The following is a 14,868-nucleotide window of genomic DNA, read 5'->3' as shown; positions in this document are numbered from 1 at the left end:
GGTCAATGCAACAATGAGAGAGAGTGATGTCCACTTCCAAAGATGGAAATACCATCTCCTGGCTTTGGAGAAAAGTGATCATCACATTTTTATGCTCTTATTTGATTTCTCTGAAAAATTGGCACTCTATTACTACAGAAAAGCATGAAAGTGTTTTAGGGAAGGGGCAAAAAAATTCCCTTTAAAAGTTGAACGTGTGAACTGACTGATTGCTGTGATGGCCATGAGCCCTTAAGTTTTATTTTTCCTGTACGTGTACTTACAATACTTCTAACATTTATGTCTGTTGCCCGCTGTCTAGGTGGTAAAGCCAAAATCTCCAGAACCAGAAGCAACTCTGACATTTCCATTTCTGGAAAAACTGCCTGAATCCAACCAACTACATTTGCCAAATCTCAATTCTCAAGGTAAAGAAAAGGAAATGTTTTACTTGAGGTCTTCATATTCTGCTGAGCCCGTGTGAAGAAAAATAATGATTTACATCTTTTATGTTAATCAATGTTCCTTTGGTCAGGTGTTTGCCAGGGTCCACAAGGGCCGAATTAGTAATTTCAGAATGGAAGTCTGGGGTTGCAGGCTCTGTTTGTCCACGACAGGAACTCCAGCTGCCAAGGCCATTTTGTCAGCCAGGCCCTGTAGGCACAGTAGGGCCTGTACTAGTGTTTGTGAGCTTAGAAAATGATTGTATCATTTCCAAAATATTAAAAAGACACTTACAAAATCATAAATCAATAACTTTAATATAAATTTTTAATCTCGATATTATTTTAATTTCATTGTTAATTCTAGTCTTCATGAATGTCCATTTAATTTGACAATAATCCTGAGAATGTATTTTTTTCCTCCATTATAATTCCTGGGTATGCATGATGATTACTGAGAAATCATTCACTATCATAAATTAAATATGTTAATCATAGTCAAAAATTTTCATCTTTCCAAAATTCTTTATAGCAAGAATATGTAAATGAAACATACACAAACATATGTATACACATACATAATACTGAGGAATATTTTTAAATGTGTAGCACACACATACTGAGGATATATTTTAATGTTTCATATGCTTGATATAATTTAATATGTTAGATATAATATGGAAAGTAATGGCTTCCAAAAACCTGAGCATTTAAGGCCTTTATAAAGATCTTTTTTTTTTTTTGTTTTTTTTTGGCCGGGGCTGGGTTTGAACCCGCCACCTCCGGCATATGGGACCGGCGCCCTACCCGCTGAGCCACAGGCGCCGCCCTATAAAGATCTTAAAATGGTACGGACCACTGCAAATTCCCCAGTTTGCAGCCACATAAATATAGGTTGTGAATTCACCCCTTTAAGAACCCAATTTGAGGCTCAGCGCCCATGGCACAGTGGTTACAGCACCAGCCACATACGCTGAGGCTGGCCGTTCAACCCGGCCCAAGCCAGCTAAATAACTGCAACAAAAAAATAGCTGAGCATTGTGGCAGGCGCCTGTAGTCCCAGCTACTTGGGAGGCTGAGGCAAGAGAATCACTTAAGCCCAGGAGTTTGAGGTTGCTGTGAGCTGCAATGCCACGGCACTCTACCCAGAGTAGAGTTGACTCTGGCTCAACAACAACAACAAAAAGAACCCAACTTGAATTCCTGTATTCTATGGGAAACCTCTGTGCCTACAGCCACCAAAAAGGACCCTTAGAGATGTGAAGAGTAGGGATGGGCCCTGAGAATTCCTCAACCCAAGGGGACTATTCTTTAAGGCAGGTAGATAGACGACTGGGCTTTCTGGATGTGGAAATAGCAAGAGATAAGGAAGCGAGAACTATAGCACTGGGAGGGGGCGTTTGTTTTTAATGTACTTTCCTCAGTGCATTTTATAGCTTATTTTTACTTCTCTTTTCAAGAGTGGGCAGCTAGTTGGGGCCACCTTTGGCAGGGTCTGAGTTGGCTTCTATTAGCTTTTGTTGACAGTTGGGAGATAAATCGAGCCCTATCAACATTACCGGGAGCGTGTTTACTAATTTCTTTATGTGGAGACAAGTTCAATACTGTTTTCAAAGTGTTCATCTTATATTTGTCAACCCTCCTATCCTGAAGGGTTTTGAAAAAAGTAAAACCTCCCAACTGGGCCGGCAATTGGCCATGTGTAGACTGATTTTCATTCTGCCCTATATTTCTAGCTCTTCACAATTGTGTAGATAACGGTGATACACAGAGGGAATAGCTATTTTAAGCCTTAGTGAACTAAGTAACACATCCGTCACCATTATATTCATCTCTTAATAGTTTTGAAATGTACCCCATTGCATCACGCACATTAGGTGAGATCCCCCAAATACCCTCCCTCCTCCCACCTCCCCCCTCCCCTCCATATTTTAAGTCTTATTAATTAGTGTTTTCCTTATAAATTTCATTTCCCATTGTAAGGAATTTTGATTTTGTAAAGCGTGCTGTTAAATCAAGGTATTTTCCTTCCTGCTTTACCCAAGTTGAAGGACTGAGAAACAAAATCTAGTAGCCCTGGAACATGTTAAGATTAGTTCTTCAAGGTGGAATTATGGAGTCTGTCATGACAGCTGCAGGCTCTGGATACAGACTGCCTGGGTTCACACTCTTGCTTGTCTGGTTCTTAGCTGGGTGCCCTCCCCCGTCATGTATTCTCTAATTGTGTCTGCTGTAACCTGGAAACAAGAATAGTACCAATCTTGTAAGACTATTGGAAGAATTAAGTGAAATGAGCCCTAAAAGTGTTTAGCTCAGTGCCTGGCCCATATTAATCACTAATAAGATAGCAGTAGTTGTAGAATAGTGGCAAGAGTTACAAAGTACAGAGCCAGATTCTGGCAGAGATCAAGTCTTCTTGACGGGTTTTTTAAATGTAAGAGTGTTTATGTTGCAGCAATGGAGCTTTATGCAGTAGTACTTGAACTTGAGAGTGTCCAGGCTCCCTGCAGGGCTTGTGGCCCACTCCTGCGCTGTCTCATTTACTAGGTCTAGGCCAGGGCTGGAGTATCTGCATTTCTACCAAGTCCCCAGAGGATGCCGATGCTACCTATCCAGGGACCACACTCTGAAACCCACCGACTTTATTTAAATTGTGCACCAAAGACATCATTGCTAGATATGGAAATAATAGCAATAACTGTTTGGTGTTTATATAAAGTTTTTACCTTTCAAGAAGCAAAAGGCGCTAGTAAATGGAACCTTAAAAGAGATGATTCAGAAATGATTTGCCTTTAATTGGGGGTGGGGTGGGGATAATAGGTCTCTGACCAGCTGTAAAATGTCAGTACCCATTTAAGTGATTAGTCTGAGTGCAATATCAAGTCCAAAGGAATTATAGGGTTAGGATTAGGACTCCTGGAGCTACATCTAATACTTTGTCCCCTATAAAATGGGATCTCCCGCATTTCTACAAAGTCGTCCACTCATAGACTGGTTAATACTGGATGCTGAAGATCTGCTGACCAAACTCACAGACACACACACACTCACACTCACACTGACATCATAAATACAGTTTTTAAATACTCTGGAAACATTCACAAAAATACATTTAATGGTGATGAACTGCCTTTCCTAAACTGCCTCCCAAAGTGGAAAAGATAACTCAAATCGGTGTTTCAGTAAAATCTGAACTGCTGTCGTCTTCTGCCTGGAGAATGACAGACTAGCAGAGCCCAGATTGAAGGATAAAAATGCTTGCCGTGAACTCTGCCTGTTTGATGTCACCCACACGGATGTGTACACATCCTTTTTTTTATATGTCAGGAAATCTTCTGCTACAAAATTCCATATATAACCTTTAGAAAATGTGATATGTATAAACTAATAATTAAACCACCCAGCTCAATTTGTAATTGCCAAGTCTTGGAAGCAATTCAAATGCCCATCAGCCCATGAATGGATTAACAAACTGTGGTGTATGTGTACCGTGGAGTACTATTCAGCCAAGGAAAACGTGGAGACTTTACATCTTTTATGTTTACCTGGATGGAGTTGAAGCACATTCTTCTTAGTAAAGTATCTCAAGAATGGAAAAAATAATATCCAATGTACTCAATACTAATATGAAACCAAATATAAACTACTACATGCCCACAGCAAGGGGGAGGGGAGAAGAGAAAGAGGAAAGGGGGCAGGAGGGGCCCCTTGGCCAGTCTCGCCTAACGTGCACTGCAGAGGGTGTGCAGCACGCCCCCTGGGTGAAGGGCTCAACTACCACTTGAACAAGGAAGGTGAGAACCACGTAACTTAAAAATTTATACCCTCATAGTGATTTGAAATTAAAAAAAAAACAAAAAACCGAAGAAGACTTCAAGTACCTGAGGAAAAAAAAAATGATTAACCACTCATCTCCACTGCCGTTTATATTCTAGTGTTTCCAAAAGCAGTGTGACCTGCGGATATTGATCTTACCTCATATCAGGTTGTTAAGTATGAGCCTATAAAATTTCACCTAACTCCAGGGGTTGAAACGTAGCCTAAATTTCCCCAGTTCCGTTGACTCTGTCTTCAGGTTGTGTGTGCGTTACTGAGGCATTTTGTCCTTCAGATCCCCTGACTCTCAATTCTTGCATCAACTACAACTCAGAGGACATGAGAGTGTAGTTCTGGTCAATTGGGACCCGATTGTCACTGTGTTCTGTTTGTTCTGTTCTGCCGTCTGATCTAGAGTCGCCTGGCACTGCCAGCGTTCCGCTTAGAGTTCAGAACTCTTGGCGACGTTCCCAGTTTTTCTCCCAGTCAGGTAAACTGCATACTGGAGAGCTGTATTTCTTTTGTGCAAAAAAATCCATGTTGGGGCAGACAATGATATCTGGCATTTGTCTTCATTTCTGATTTCGGGGATGTGGGGAATGCTTGTTTCTGATACACAGTTAGCAAAGAGCTGGTTCTTTGAGAGCAGTACCAGTTACATTAAAATCAGGGGGAAATTCACAGAACTTTATGCTGATTTTGAGACCCCAAAGAAATAATATTATTCACCTTTTTATCATTCCCTTCTTTAAAAAAAAAAAAGCAATGATTAGAATCATTTAGCAGAAACTGATAATGGTTCTTTGGTTAACTGTGTCCCCCTCTTTGCTTCCTGGGTGACATCTGGCCTCTCTCTGTATGATACTTTTCTGAGCCAGACAGCGGGGGAACTGCTTGGCCAAGCCAGAATGCGAGGTGCATAGGAACCAGCACTAATAAAATAGTCCTGCTTCCTTTAGCTTAGTACCCGGTGCTAATGGATGTGATCAATCATGGTACACCTGTCAGGACTTCTTTTGGTGATGGGTACCACCTGCCGCAGTGGTCTGCTTCTTTGTGATTTTTCTAATGCTCTTGTCTTACCAAAAATAATAATAATAATAATTGGTTGGAAGCTGACACAGGAACTACACTCCTCGGAGGGGATCATAAATAAAAACAGTGAGAAGCTGTTCACATCCGTCTCTTTTTCTTTCCTTTTTTTCTGTGCAGTGGATTCTCCAAGCAGTGAAAAGTCACCTGGGACTACACCTGTAAGTGACTCATTTTAAGGATTATGTGTTAGCATCATTTTCATTTATAACATAGTTGATTTGCTTAAAGAGTATTCAACCAAAATTGAGATGAAAATTTGCTTTTTAAAAGAATAATTAGAAGTCACATATAATGCTGTCAGGCAAATTATGAAGACATGGATTATCCTTAAGTGGGTTGTTATTGTGCCTGGAACTAAAAGGAGAAGTTGGGAAACTAAAATCTAAACCAAGCAGGTAAAATGAATGTGCTAGCTGGAATTAGTATTAAAACAAACAATTGCTATAGACATTCAAAATAATTATTTTTAAGTGAGGACAACACCTCAGCTTAGTATCTATTGCTGGCAGACAGGACCTGGCCTAGACCTTCTCTAGAATACCCAAGCTGAATTTTTGTTGTTGTTGTTGTTGTTTTGTTTGAGACAGAGTCTCACTATGTCACCCTCAGTAGAGTGCTGTGGCGTCACAGCTCACAGCAACCTCCAACTCTTAGGTTTAAGTGATTCTCTTGCCTCAGCCTCCCAAGTAGCTGGGACTACAGGGGCCCACCACAATGCCCAGCTATTTTTTGTTGCAGCTGTCATCCTTGTCTAGCTGGCCCGGGCCAGGTTCGAACCCGCCACCCTTGGTGTATGAGGCTGGAGCCATAACCACTGTGCTACGGGTGCCGAGCCCCAAGCTGTATTTGTGACACTCCTTCTCACAATAAGTATCTTGAAGAACGTTAACTGTGTGTGTTATTTTCCAATTAGTATGTCAACAAAAGAAGAAAGCCTTGTTGATTAAAATAAGACCCACGATGCTGTGGACATTCCTTGCTGCTGAATTACATCTGAACACTCCGGTGTTCCCAGTGCCGGCTCTGTGATACTCATTCACCCTCTGAACTTCTCATCAGATTTGGAGGCTTCTTTATGGCCCAATTGACTGCAGCATTGCCTTGGAGCAGCATGGCTCTGCCACAAAATCACTCCTGTACCTCTGATTACATTGATTAGGAATAGGACAGAATCCTGACTGTTATATTTCTCTGAACCTCATCCTCCTTGATTGTGCAACGAGATATTAATGCTTTTCTTTTGAGGCTGTGTGATCTTTAACTGAAGTAATTATACAGAAGCCTCTAGCACAGTGCCTGATATATCACAAATCCTCCTTTCCCAATAGCTAATCCAAGAGGCTCACCAGAGCCGATACCTACTCTTATCTAGGGGTGAATTGTCTCACTTTAGGAGTTTTCTGTTCCTCTGCAGAATAGAGAAGGAGCCCATCACCTGTCGCATAACCCTAGCTGTCTCCAGCCACATTCTAGATCTAGGGATCATTTGTGGAGGCTCACTTCCAAGCCAAGGCTGGGAATCCTGAGTTTCCTGGAAAGTTCCATTTCCGGTAGAAGAGAACCCCAGAACAAACCCAAAACCAGCATTCATGGCACAGATCTGAAAAGTGTAACATAACCTGTTGATTTCCATTTTAAATTGCTTTTGAAAGATTATTCTCACGTCCCCTGGATGGGGGTGAAGAGGAAGGACCCCCCAAAGAGATGCATTCTCAATCACAGACCTACATAAGTAAATTCTCTTAAAAGATCCATCCAAATTTAATGTTCTTTTGTAGTAAATGGTTCTTCATAGAATATTAGAGTCCAAGACACCAAAACCTGTCCTGGACAGTAAAACCTGAAGTGGAAATAAGTCTTAGATTGTGCTGGCCTCAGTAGACTCTGGCTAATTTGCAGACAGACTTGGGGTGCCCAAGCCTCCTCTGAAAGGGGGACTGTGATGGGAGGAGATAGGTTACCCAGGGTGACGTGACTCTGCTCATGTATCCAACAAATATTTATTGAAGGCTGAAAAATGCTCCATCTTGGGATGCTTAAGGGGGAGTGGACCCCTTCCCTGCTTTTAGGGAATCCCCAGGTCACAGAAAGAGAAAGACCTATGAATGGATGAGTTATAGAACAGAGTGGAACTAAATGCTCTCCATTCTGACTTTCTCCAGCTCCTTTTGCCTCTTTAATGCTAATTATCACACCATCTTCTGGTGAAGATTTAAACAGCCCCCTGCCCCATCCTGCACACTCAGAGTGAGCTACATGGGGCAGGGACGCTCCGTCCACCGGCCACGCCTGACCCATGGCAAGTGCTCCGCAAGTAATCACAAAGGAAGAACCAAATCACTGCTTTTTTCTCTCTTATTTATTTATCATGCTGCTGTCTTCCTCTTAAAATACCCATTGTTTCCCTTTTAACACCTTCTGTGTTGTCTGTGCTCAGCCCGAGCACACTGCCTCCTTCACTTGACTCACTCCTGAGATTACCACCTGGTGCAATCTGGAAATTAGATCATTCCTAATTGTTCTCTTGTTTTCCTGCTATTGAGCTTTTCTCACTGGTCTCCCCGTGGCTTTATTCACATAAACAGCCCCTTTTCTTTCAAAAGACAAAGAAGGGCCATGGCCCTGGGAGGGGTTCTGAACATTTAAACTGCCTCCAAGTGCTGGGAAAATGCCCCCTGGAGGCAACTTATTAAACTCCAATATAATTTCCTATCTGGGATCTACATAGAGATGACATGTATGGCCATTCAAAGAAATTCAGGAAACTTTAGATTACAGATGCTCCTCGGATGGTGGGGTTATGTCTTGATCAACTCATCCTAAATTGAAAATACAGGAAATTGAAATGCATTTAATGCCCCGACCTACCATACTCTATAGTTTAGCCTAATCTTCCTTAAATATGCTCAGAACACTAACATTAGCCCTAAGTTAAAATCATCTAATATAAAGCCTATTTTATGATAAAGTGTTGAATATCTCATGTAACTTTCGCTTTTCTACTGTACTAAAAAGCAAAAAAACTGAATAGTTATATCGGTAGTCGAGGTACAGTTTCTACTGAATGTGTATTGGTTTCATACCATTGTAAAATAGTAAGTCAAATCATCACAAGTCAGAGACCATCTGTATTAAATACTTTTCCCCCAGCATAACTTGCCTGGGCCTACAGTAGTGATTTTTAACCAGTGTGCTGTGACACAGCAGTGTGCTGCAAGAGGACCTTAGGTGTGCCACAATTTTTAAAGATCATTAACTAACTTATTTTTGAAAGAATTTCAAAGCACAGTAAGCATATTTTTTTTTTCACCCTTCTTTCCTGACCAATATAATTTAACTGTGCTGAGGAAGTCTAACTATAGGTTCAAGTGTGCCGTGAGATAAAAAGGGCTGGACAGTACCGCCCTAAAGCATGCTCATATGCAAGGTCAAGGTAAATACCACAAGAGGCAGACAGGAAGTGTCTTTCCCCGGCTTACTTGCACATTTTTCTTTGAGCCTTCTGTGAGCATCATGGCCGCCCCCACCATTTGCAGGGGCCACAGCAAAAATACAAAATGAGAACCAAAAATGAATGAAAGTTATAAGTATTTTTAAAATGATATATTAAGCATCACCATGGCCTGGCCTGCATTCTCTGCCTGGAGATTCCTCCCTGGGCCAGCCCACCATGCCTGAGTGTTAGTATGGACCTGCTGGGGGTCAGGCAGGGTGGAGGGGGGCTGGCCCAGGTATATTGGGCAGTAACTGGACCTGCTGAAACCTCGGACAGGGCTGCAGCCACCAGCTTCCCAGGCAGCCAGGTCACATAGACTCTCCCTGGCCCTCTTCCCAGCCTCTCACCCTTATTTCTGCTCAAAATTTTAGGCCATTGTAAATGCCTCCTAAAATTTCCCTATCACTGGGGCCAGGTGCGGTGGCTCACGCCTGTACTCCTAGCACTCTGGGAGGCTGAGGCAGATGGGAGCTCAGGAGTTCAAGACCAGCCTGAGCAAAAGTGAGACCCCTGTGTCTAAAAATAGCTGGGCATAGTGGTGGGCATTTGTAGTCCCAGCTACTTTGGAAGGCTGAAGCCAGAGAACCACTTGAGCCCACGGCACTCAACTAAGAGCTACAAAAGTGAGACTCTGTCTCAAAAAAATAAGTAAATGAATAAAATAAAATTACCCCATCATAACAAAAGGAAGTGAGGGATGCATTGCTGGAGAACTTGGCCTGCCTGGGCATCTACTTTGGGTGACTAGGGGCAGCCAAGCCGACTTTCAACACAGCAGCCCCTCTCGTGCTGCTTTTCCAGGGGGTTGCCCCTGCACTCTCCTGGTCTAATATTCCGGGTTTAAATGTTTGTCTTATGTGGACCCCAGAGCAGAGGATCCTCTTGCCTGGACCTGGTGAGCTAAATAACCAGTGTGGGGAAGCAGTGGCAATCTAAAGTCAGTTTTGTAGGGTAGCAGATGCTACTTCTTACAAAAGGCATTTCTCCTGAAATACCCGAGACCATTTGCTTGGACCTCGGCTCAACTTGCAGAATCAACATCTTATGCTCAGAAGTGTGAATGCATTTAAGAAATGACTTGTTTCTTCTAAGAGAAACAGAGCAAAGCCCTCCTATGCCAGTGGCTGATTACCTCCTGTTTTCATTAGCTTCCAAAAGGTTCCTAGAATCTTACCGGCATCTTGGAAGTAAACCAAAGAGAGACTACGATTTAAAAATGTTTTCTGCCACCAAAGAGGACGTGAGAAGGCTCCTTGCTTCTGCTTGTTAATCCAGGTGCCAGGCCAGAGGCTCATTGCCTTCTCTTGTCCTGGCCTGTCCTTGAGGACACGGCTCAATTCTGATCGTGGTTTTATTTTTCTAAGCAGTTTAAGTTCTGGGTGTGGGACCCGGAAGAGGAGCGCCGGAGACAGGAAAAATGGCAGCAGGAGCAGGAACGTTTGCTCCAGGTGGGACCGGGTTTGCCGCTTTGCTTTTCTCCTTTCCTTTCCTTCCGATGATGCTCTTCTTAATTGTTATCGTATTAAATAGACTTTCAGCACAGAACGTAAATGGGATCCAGTCCTTCTGAGAAGCTGGCCCGTCCAAGTCAGTCCATTCTGTGTCCATCCAACAGGGAGCCTTGGACCTCATTTTTCCTGCCAAAGGCTACAATGATGAATACGAGGAAAAACATCCATATTAACAGATTAAAAAGAAAAACCCCAAGGATTGGTTAAAGGCCAGTTCATCCATTTATCACCTCCTTAGTGGCCACTTTCCAGTCCAAGCAGCAGAGGAAATGAATTATCAAAGAGCTATTTGGTAGGATAAATGGAAAATAAACTTTGGCCTCAATTTAATTCCTTTTTTTTTTTTTGTCCAGGGCCGGGTTTGAACCCGCCACCTCCAGTATACGGGGCTGGCGCCCTACTCCTTGAGCCACAGGCACCACCCTCAATTTAATTCCTTAAGTAGAAATGTTTGCTCCATTTATTTGTAAAAGAGGCCAATTATAAATTCTGGCATTGAATTTATCACCCTTTACTTGCTTCATGCCAGTCTATGAATTACCAGGGCTTCAGAAGGGGACCTAGTAACCTAAGAAACGAACCAATGGTGAGTACTTGGGATGTCCCAGGAACTGTGATTAGCGCTTGATGTATTTTATCTCATTTAATCCTCAGAGGACACTTCAAAGTATGTCTAATTAGCCCCCGTTGACAATGGAAGAAACCTTAGTTAACTCGAAAAAGTTAAATTAATTGCCCAGGATTCCAGAAGTTGAGCCCAGATCCAAATCCCAGCCTACAAGACTTTCAAACTCATGCTCTTCCCATTCCCAGTAATACTGATTTTACAAAAAAGTCATAAAGGGAAAATATGTTGAATCTCATTAATTCTAGTAACTCTGTGCTGCTGGGTAGCAAACGATGCTTAATGCAAGCTTGTTTTACTTTTTCTTGTTTTGTTGTTGTCTTTGTTTGTTTGTTTGAATCTTTCTGGCCTAATTCCCAGGGGCGGGTTGGGGGTGGTTTAGATAGTAGCTGTAGATTATAATGAGGCTTTAACTCTGCCAGTTGGCACTTTTGAAAATTGCAGAGAGTTAGGATTTTAATGCCAAAGTGTTAGTGGGCACCTGATGGACCAAAGTCCCAGGGCTGTTACCACGTTAGTCCTGTTGGGAGACCTCTTAACAGCCCTAACCATCGGCTGTTCTCTGGGAAATTAGGTGCCCATCCCCCAGCTAAATGTCAGAGATCCCACAGGGCGAAGCAGCCAGGCCACCATGCTCCCAGCTGCGGTGACAGATGCAGGCAGCAGGCCTATGTGTTGCTTCTGCCTCACCCAATTGTTTCCTGGTGTGGCATCGTGGGTGTGGGCCACAGTGTGTGTAGGGGAAGTAAGGACATGAGTGTGCGTGTGTGCATATGTTTGTTAGGTACCTGTGTGTGCCTGTGTGTGCGTGTGTGTGCGCCTGTGTATGCCTATGAGTGCTTGTGTGTGTGTGCCTGTGCGTGTGCATGTGTGTATGTGTGTGTGCCCGTGTGTGTGCACACCTGTGTGTGTGCGTGTGTGTGCCGGCGTGCACGCCTGTATGTGCACTGTATACATGTGTGTGCACTGTGTGCATTTGTCTGTGTGTGTGCTGTGTGCATCTGTGTGTGCGCGTGTGCATGCATCTGTGTGTGTGCGTGTGCACGCATCTGTGTGTGCGCTGTGTGCATCTGTGTGTGCACGTGTGCACGCATCTGTGTGTGCGCTGTGTGCATCTGTGTGTGGGCGTGTGCACGCGTCTGTGTGTGCTGTGTGCATCTGTGTGTGAGCGTGTGCACACGTCTGTGTGTGTGCGTGTGCACGCACCTGTGTGTGCACTGTGTGCATCTGTGTGTGGGTGTGTGCATGCATCTGTGTGTGCTGTGTGCATCTGTGTGTGCGTGTGTGCACGTGTCTGTGTGTGCACTGTATGCATCTGTGTGTGGGTGTGTGCATGCGTCTGTGCTGTGTGCATCTGTGTGTGTGCGTGCACGCGTCTGTATGTGCACTGTATACGTGTGTGCACGCGTCTGTGTGTGCTGTGTGCATCTGTGTTTGCGCGTGCACGCGTCTGTATGTGCACTGTATACGTGTGTGCGCATGTGCACGCGTCTGTGTGTGTGCTGTGTGCATCTGTGTGTGGGTGTGTGCACGCGTCTGTGTGTGTGCTGTGTGTGTGTGCGCGTGCACGCGTCTGTATGTGCACTGTATACGTGTGTGCGCATGTGCATGCGTTTGTGTGTGCGCTGTGTGCATCTGTGTGTGGGTGTGTGCACGCATCTGTGTGTGCACTGTGTGCATCTGTGTGTGGGTGTGTGCACGTGTCTGTGTGTGCGCGTGTGCATCTGTGTGTGCACGTGTGCACGCGTCTGTGTGTTGCGGACCTCTGCCCCTTTCCCTCCCTGCATCATCCTCCTGATGAGAGTGACGTGTGCCATGAACTCCTGGAATCCATAAGCCTGAGAAGCTTTGCTTGTTTTTCAGCCTTTGCACAGTGGTAGGGTCTGCTTCCTCTATTCTGAAAAGCCCCTGAAGTCCTTCTCTAAGACTTTACAATATCCAGTTTTGATAAGAAATCTTTAGCTGGAGCTAAAGAGTCTGCCATGGGTTGGCCAACAATGAGTTTGCCAGAGAGTAAGAAATAAGCTCCAGGCAATTCCAATGGAGCCCTTTTGCTGCTGAGATAATAACACAGCAGGTTATACCTGAAGAAATCTCAGTGCCTTCCCATTTGATTGAAGATGGAAGCACAGAGTTGTTTCAGCTCCAGTGAGAGGCTTGATGGGAACCAACCTAGAATGTTTGCAGGGGGATGGCGTATGTCACTGGCTCTGCTGTCTCTGTCTTGTCCGGATGCCATCCCCAAGGCATCGGGGTGTCAGCTCGCATTTTAAACATTAACTTTAATCTCCATTTATTTATATCTTCCAGCCAGCTGTCAGGGAGTCCAGTCATATTTTAAACACTATTTTTATTCACAGTATTTTATTTCCCCCCCAGAAGTAGTGACTTGTGTTGCATTGGTTCTGAAAACAAGAATGGTAGTTCTGAAATTAAAGCACTCTAATCAGCTATTGAAAAGGTGCTCTTAATTCAGAAGTTATATAAAGCTAGGAAGACTCCATTTTGGTAGAAGAGCTACAGGCAAAGACCAGCTACCCATCCCCTCGTCCACCTGGACCTTTCTGCATCGTCTGCCTGCCTACTTTTTCATCTTTTATTAAATCTCCTGGCAATGCCATATTTCTAATTAGTGGAGTGGAAAAACTTATCTCCAAAGGGCCTTGTTGAAAGGAAACTATTGGTGTAGCCTACAAAGGGCAAAACTCAAGTGAAGGAAGATTTTAGAGGATTTTCCATCAATTCCATCTTTCCTCTTTGCATATGCAAATTTCTACTCATATATCTAAGAAACAATTCTACAAAACACAAGTAGCAGGAAGTACTGATCTCCACTGGATTTTTATGTTCCTAACATGTTTGAGTACCCAAAAAAGTATTCTCCCTTTAATCGTATGAATCGGTCAGATTCAGGGTGTTACAACAAGAAGATAATCTTGCAATATAGGAGGTCTGACAATTAAATTTGTGAACTCATCGTGGAAAAGGTGTTTTGAAGGGTGGACTGGGTACTTCTCAGACTTTGAAGGTGGCCTTAGTGATATTCAGCAATGACACACTTTTCTAGGATGAGCTTGTAGACTTCATTGTTTGACCTTTGAAATTGTGCATGGTGGTGAAGAGGGGGGAATACTCCTGATGCTGCATATAATGGTCAGTTCAGAGCAATCTATGGAAATTTCATAACAGGAGAGATACCAGAAGGAGCAGGACAAGCTGAAAGAAGAATGGGAAAAGGCCCAGAAGGAAGTAGAAGAAGAAGAACGCAGATACTACGAGGAGGTAGGAGATTCCCCAGAAGGAATCGGAGCTTATCCCGGCCCTGTGTCTGCGGCTCATGGGTGCCGGCGGCTGTGTCTGACTTGGCACTCATAGCAGAGTCCCCATCAACCCTTTGAAACACTCATCATATGTGGTAAACAAAGACCACAATCCTCCCCCCTACAAAATGGTTTGTAGTAAGGGTGAGTTGAGTCAGTCAGCAGAGGTGATTCAATTACATCTTTTCTCTAGTCAGTGAATCAAATTCGTGATTTAGCTGAGAAAGATAACATAAAGGGATCATTTATTTGTGTGTCTGTGAGTTGTTTGGTAATAGCAAATTAATTTTATGAGGATAGTTTTGATACTGAGGCTGAATGAATGTACCCTTACTGCTGCCTTTACTACAGAGCACCGAAGAGATTTGGAGGGGAAGAGAAATTTGTTTTAGTTCATTTCGTTATTTTAAATGAACAAGCCAGAACACATGAGAGAATTTAAAGGGGGCTACATTTCATGTATATGAGCTAAAATTTGTTTATGATTAATATTGTTGTGAATTTCCCCTTCAACAATAATTTTTGTGCATAATCAGATCCCTTATGGCATTTGTAATTAGCCTTCTTGCATCATACTTAGCTG

General features: G+C 43.4%; 1 protein-coding gene across 17 annotated transcripts in view; it reads left to right on the top strand.

Annotated features, from left to right (window-relative positions):
• The window catches only part of LIMCH1 (LIM and calponin homology domains 1), a 356,706-nt gene that overhangs the window by 321,504 nt on the left and 20,334 nt on the right, over nucleotides 1–14,868 (top strand). For 11 of the 17 annotated variants that reach the window (XM_053577488.1, XM_053577484.1, XM_053577480.1 and 8 more), the window contains 4 exons: nucleotides 302–407; nucleotides 5,451–5,491; nucleotides 10,197–10,277; nucleotides 14,155–14,247. In XM_053577488.1, coding sequence (XP_053433463.1) covers nucleotides 302–407; nucleotides 5,451–5,491; nucleotides 10,197–10,277; nucleotides 14,155–14,247 — 321 coding nt within the window. Of the gene's footprint in view, nucleotides 1–301; nucleotides 408–4,653; nucleotides 4,729–5,450; nucleotides 5,492–10,193; nucleotides 10,278–14,154; nucleotides 14,248–14,868 lie in introns of all 17 variants that reach the window. The other 6 variants (XM_053577482.1, XM_053577477.1, XM_053577486.1 and 3 more) reach the window with 3 other exon arrangements.

Source organism: Nycticebus coucang, chromosome 23 (assembly GCF_027406575.1).
Source record: "Nycticebus coucang isolate mNycCou1 chromosome 23, mNycCou1.pri, whole genome shotgun sequence".
Lineage (NCBI taxonomy): Eukaryota > Metazoa > Chordata > Mammalia > Primates > Lorisidae > Nycticebus > Nycticebus coucang.
The sequence above is the reverse complement of the archived record's forward strand: the minus strand, read 5'-3'. Positions and strand labels throughout refer to the sequence as shown.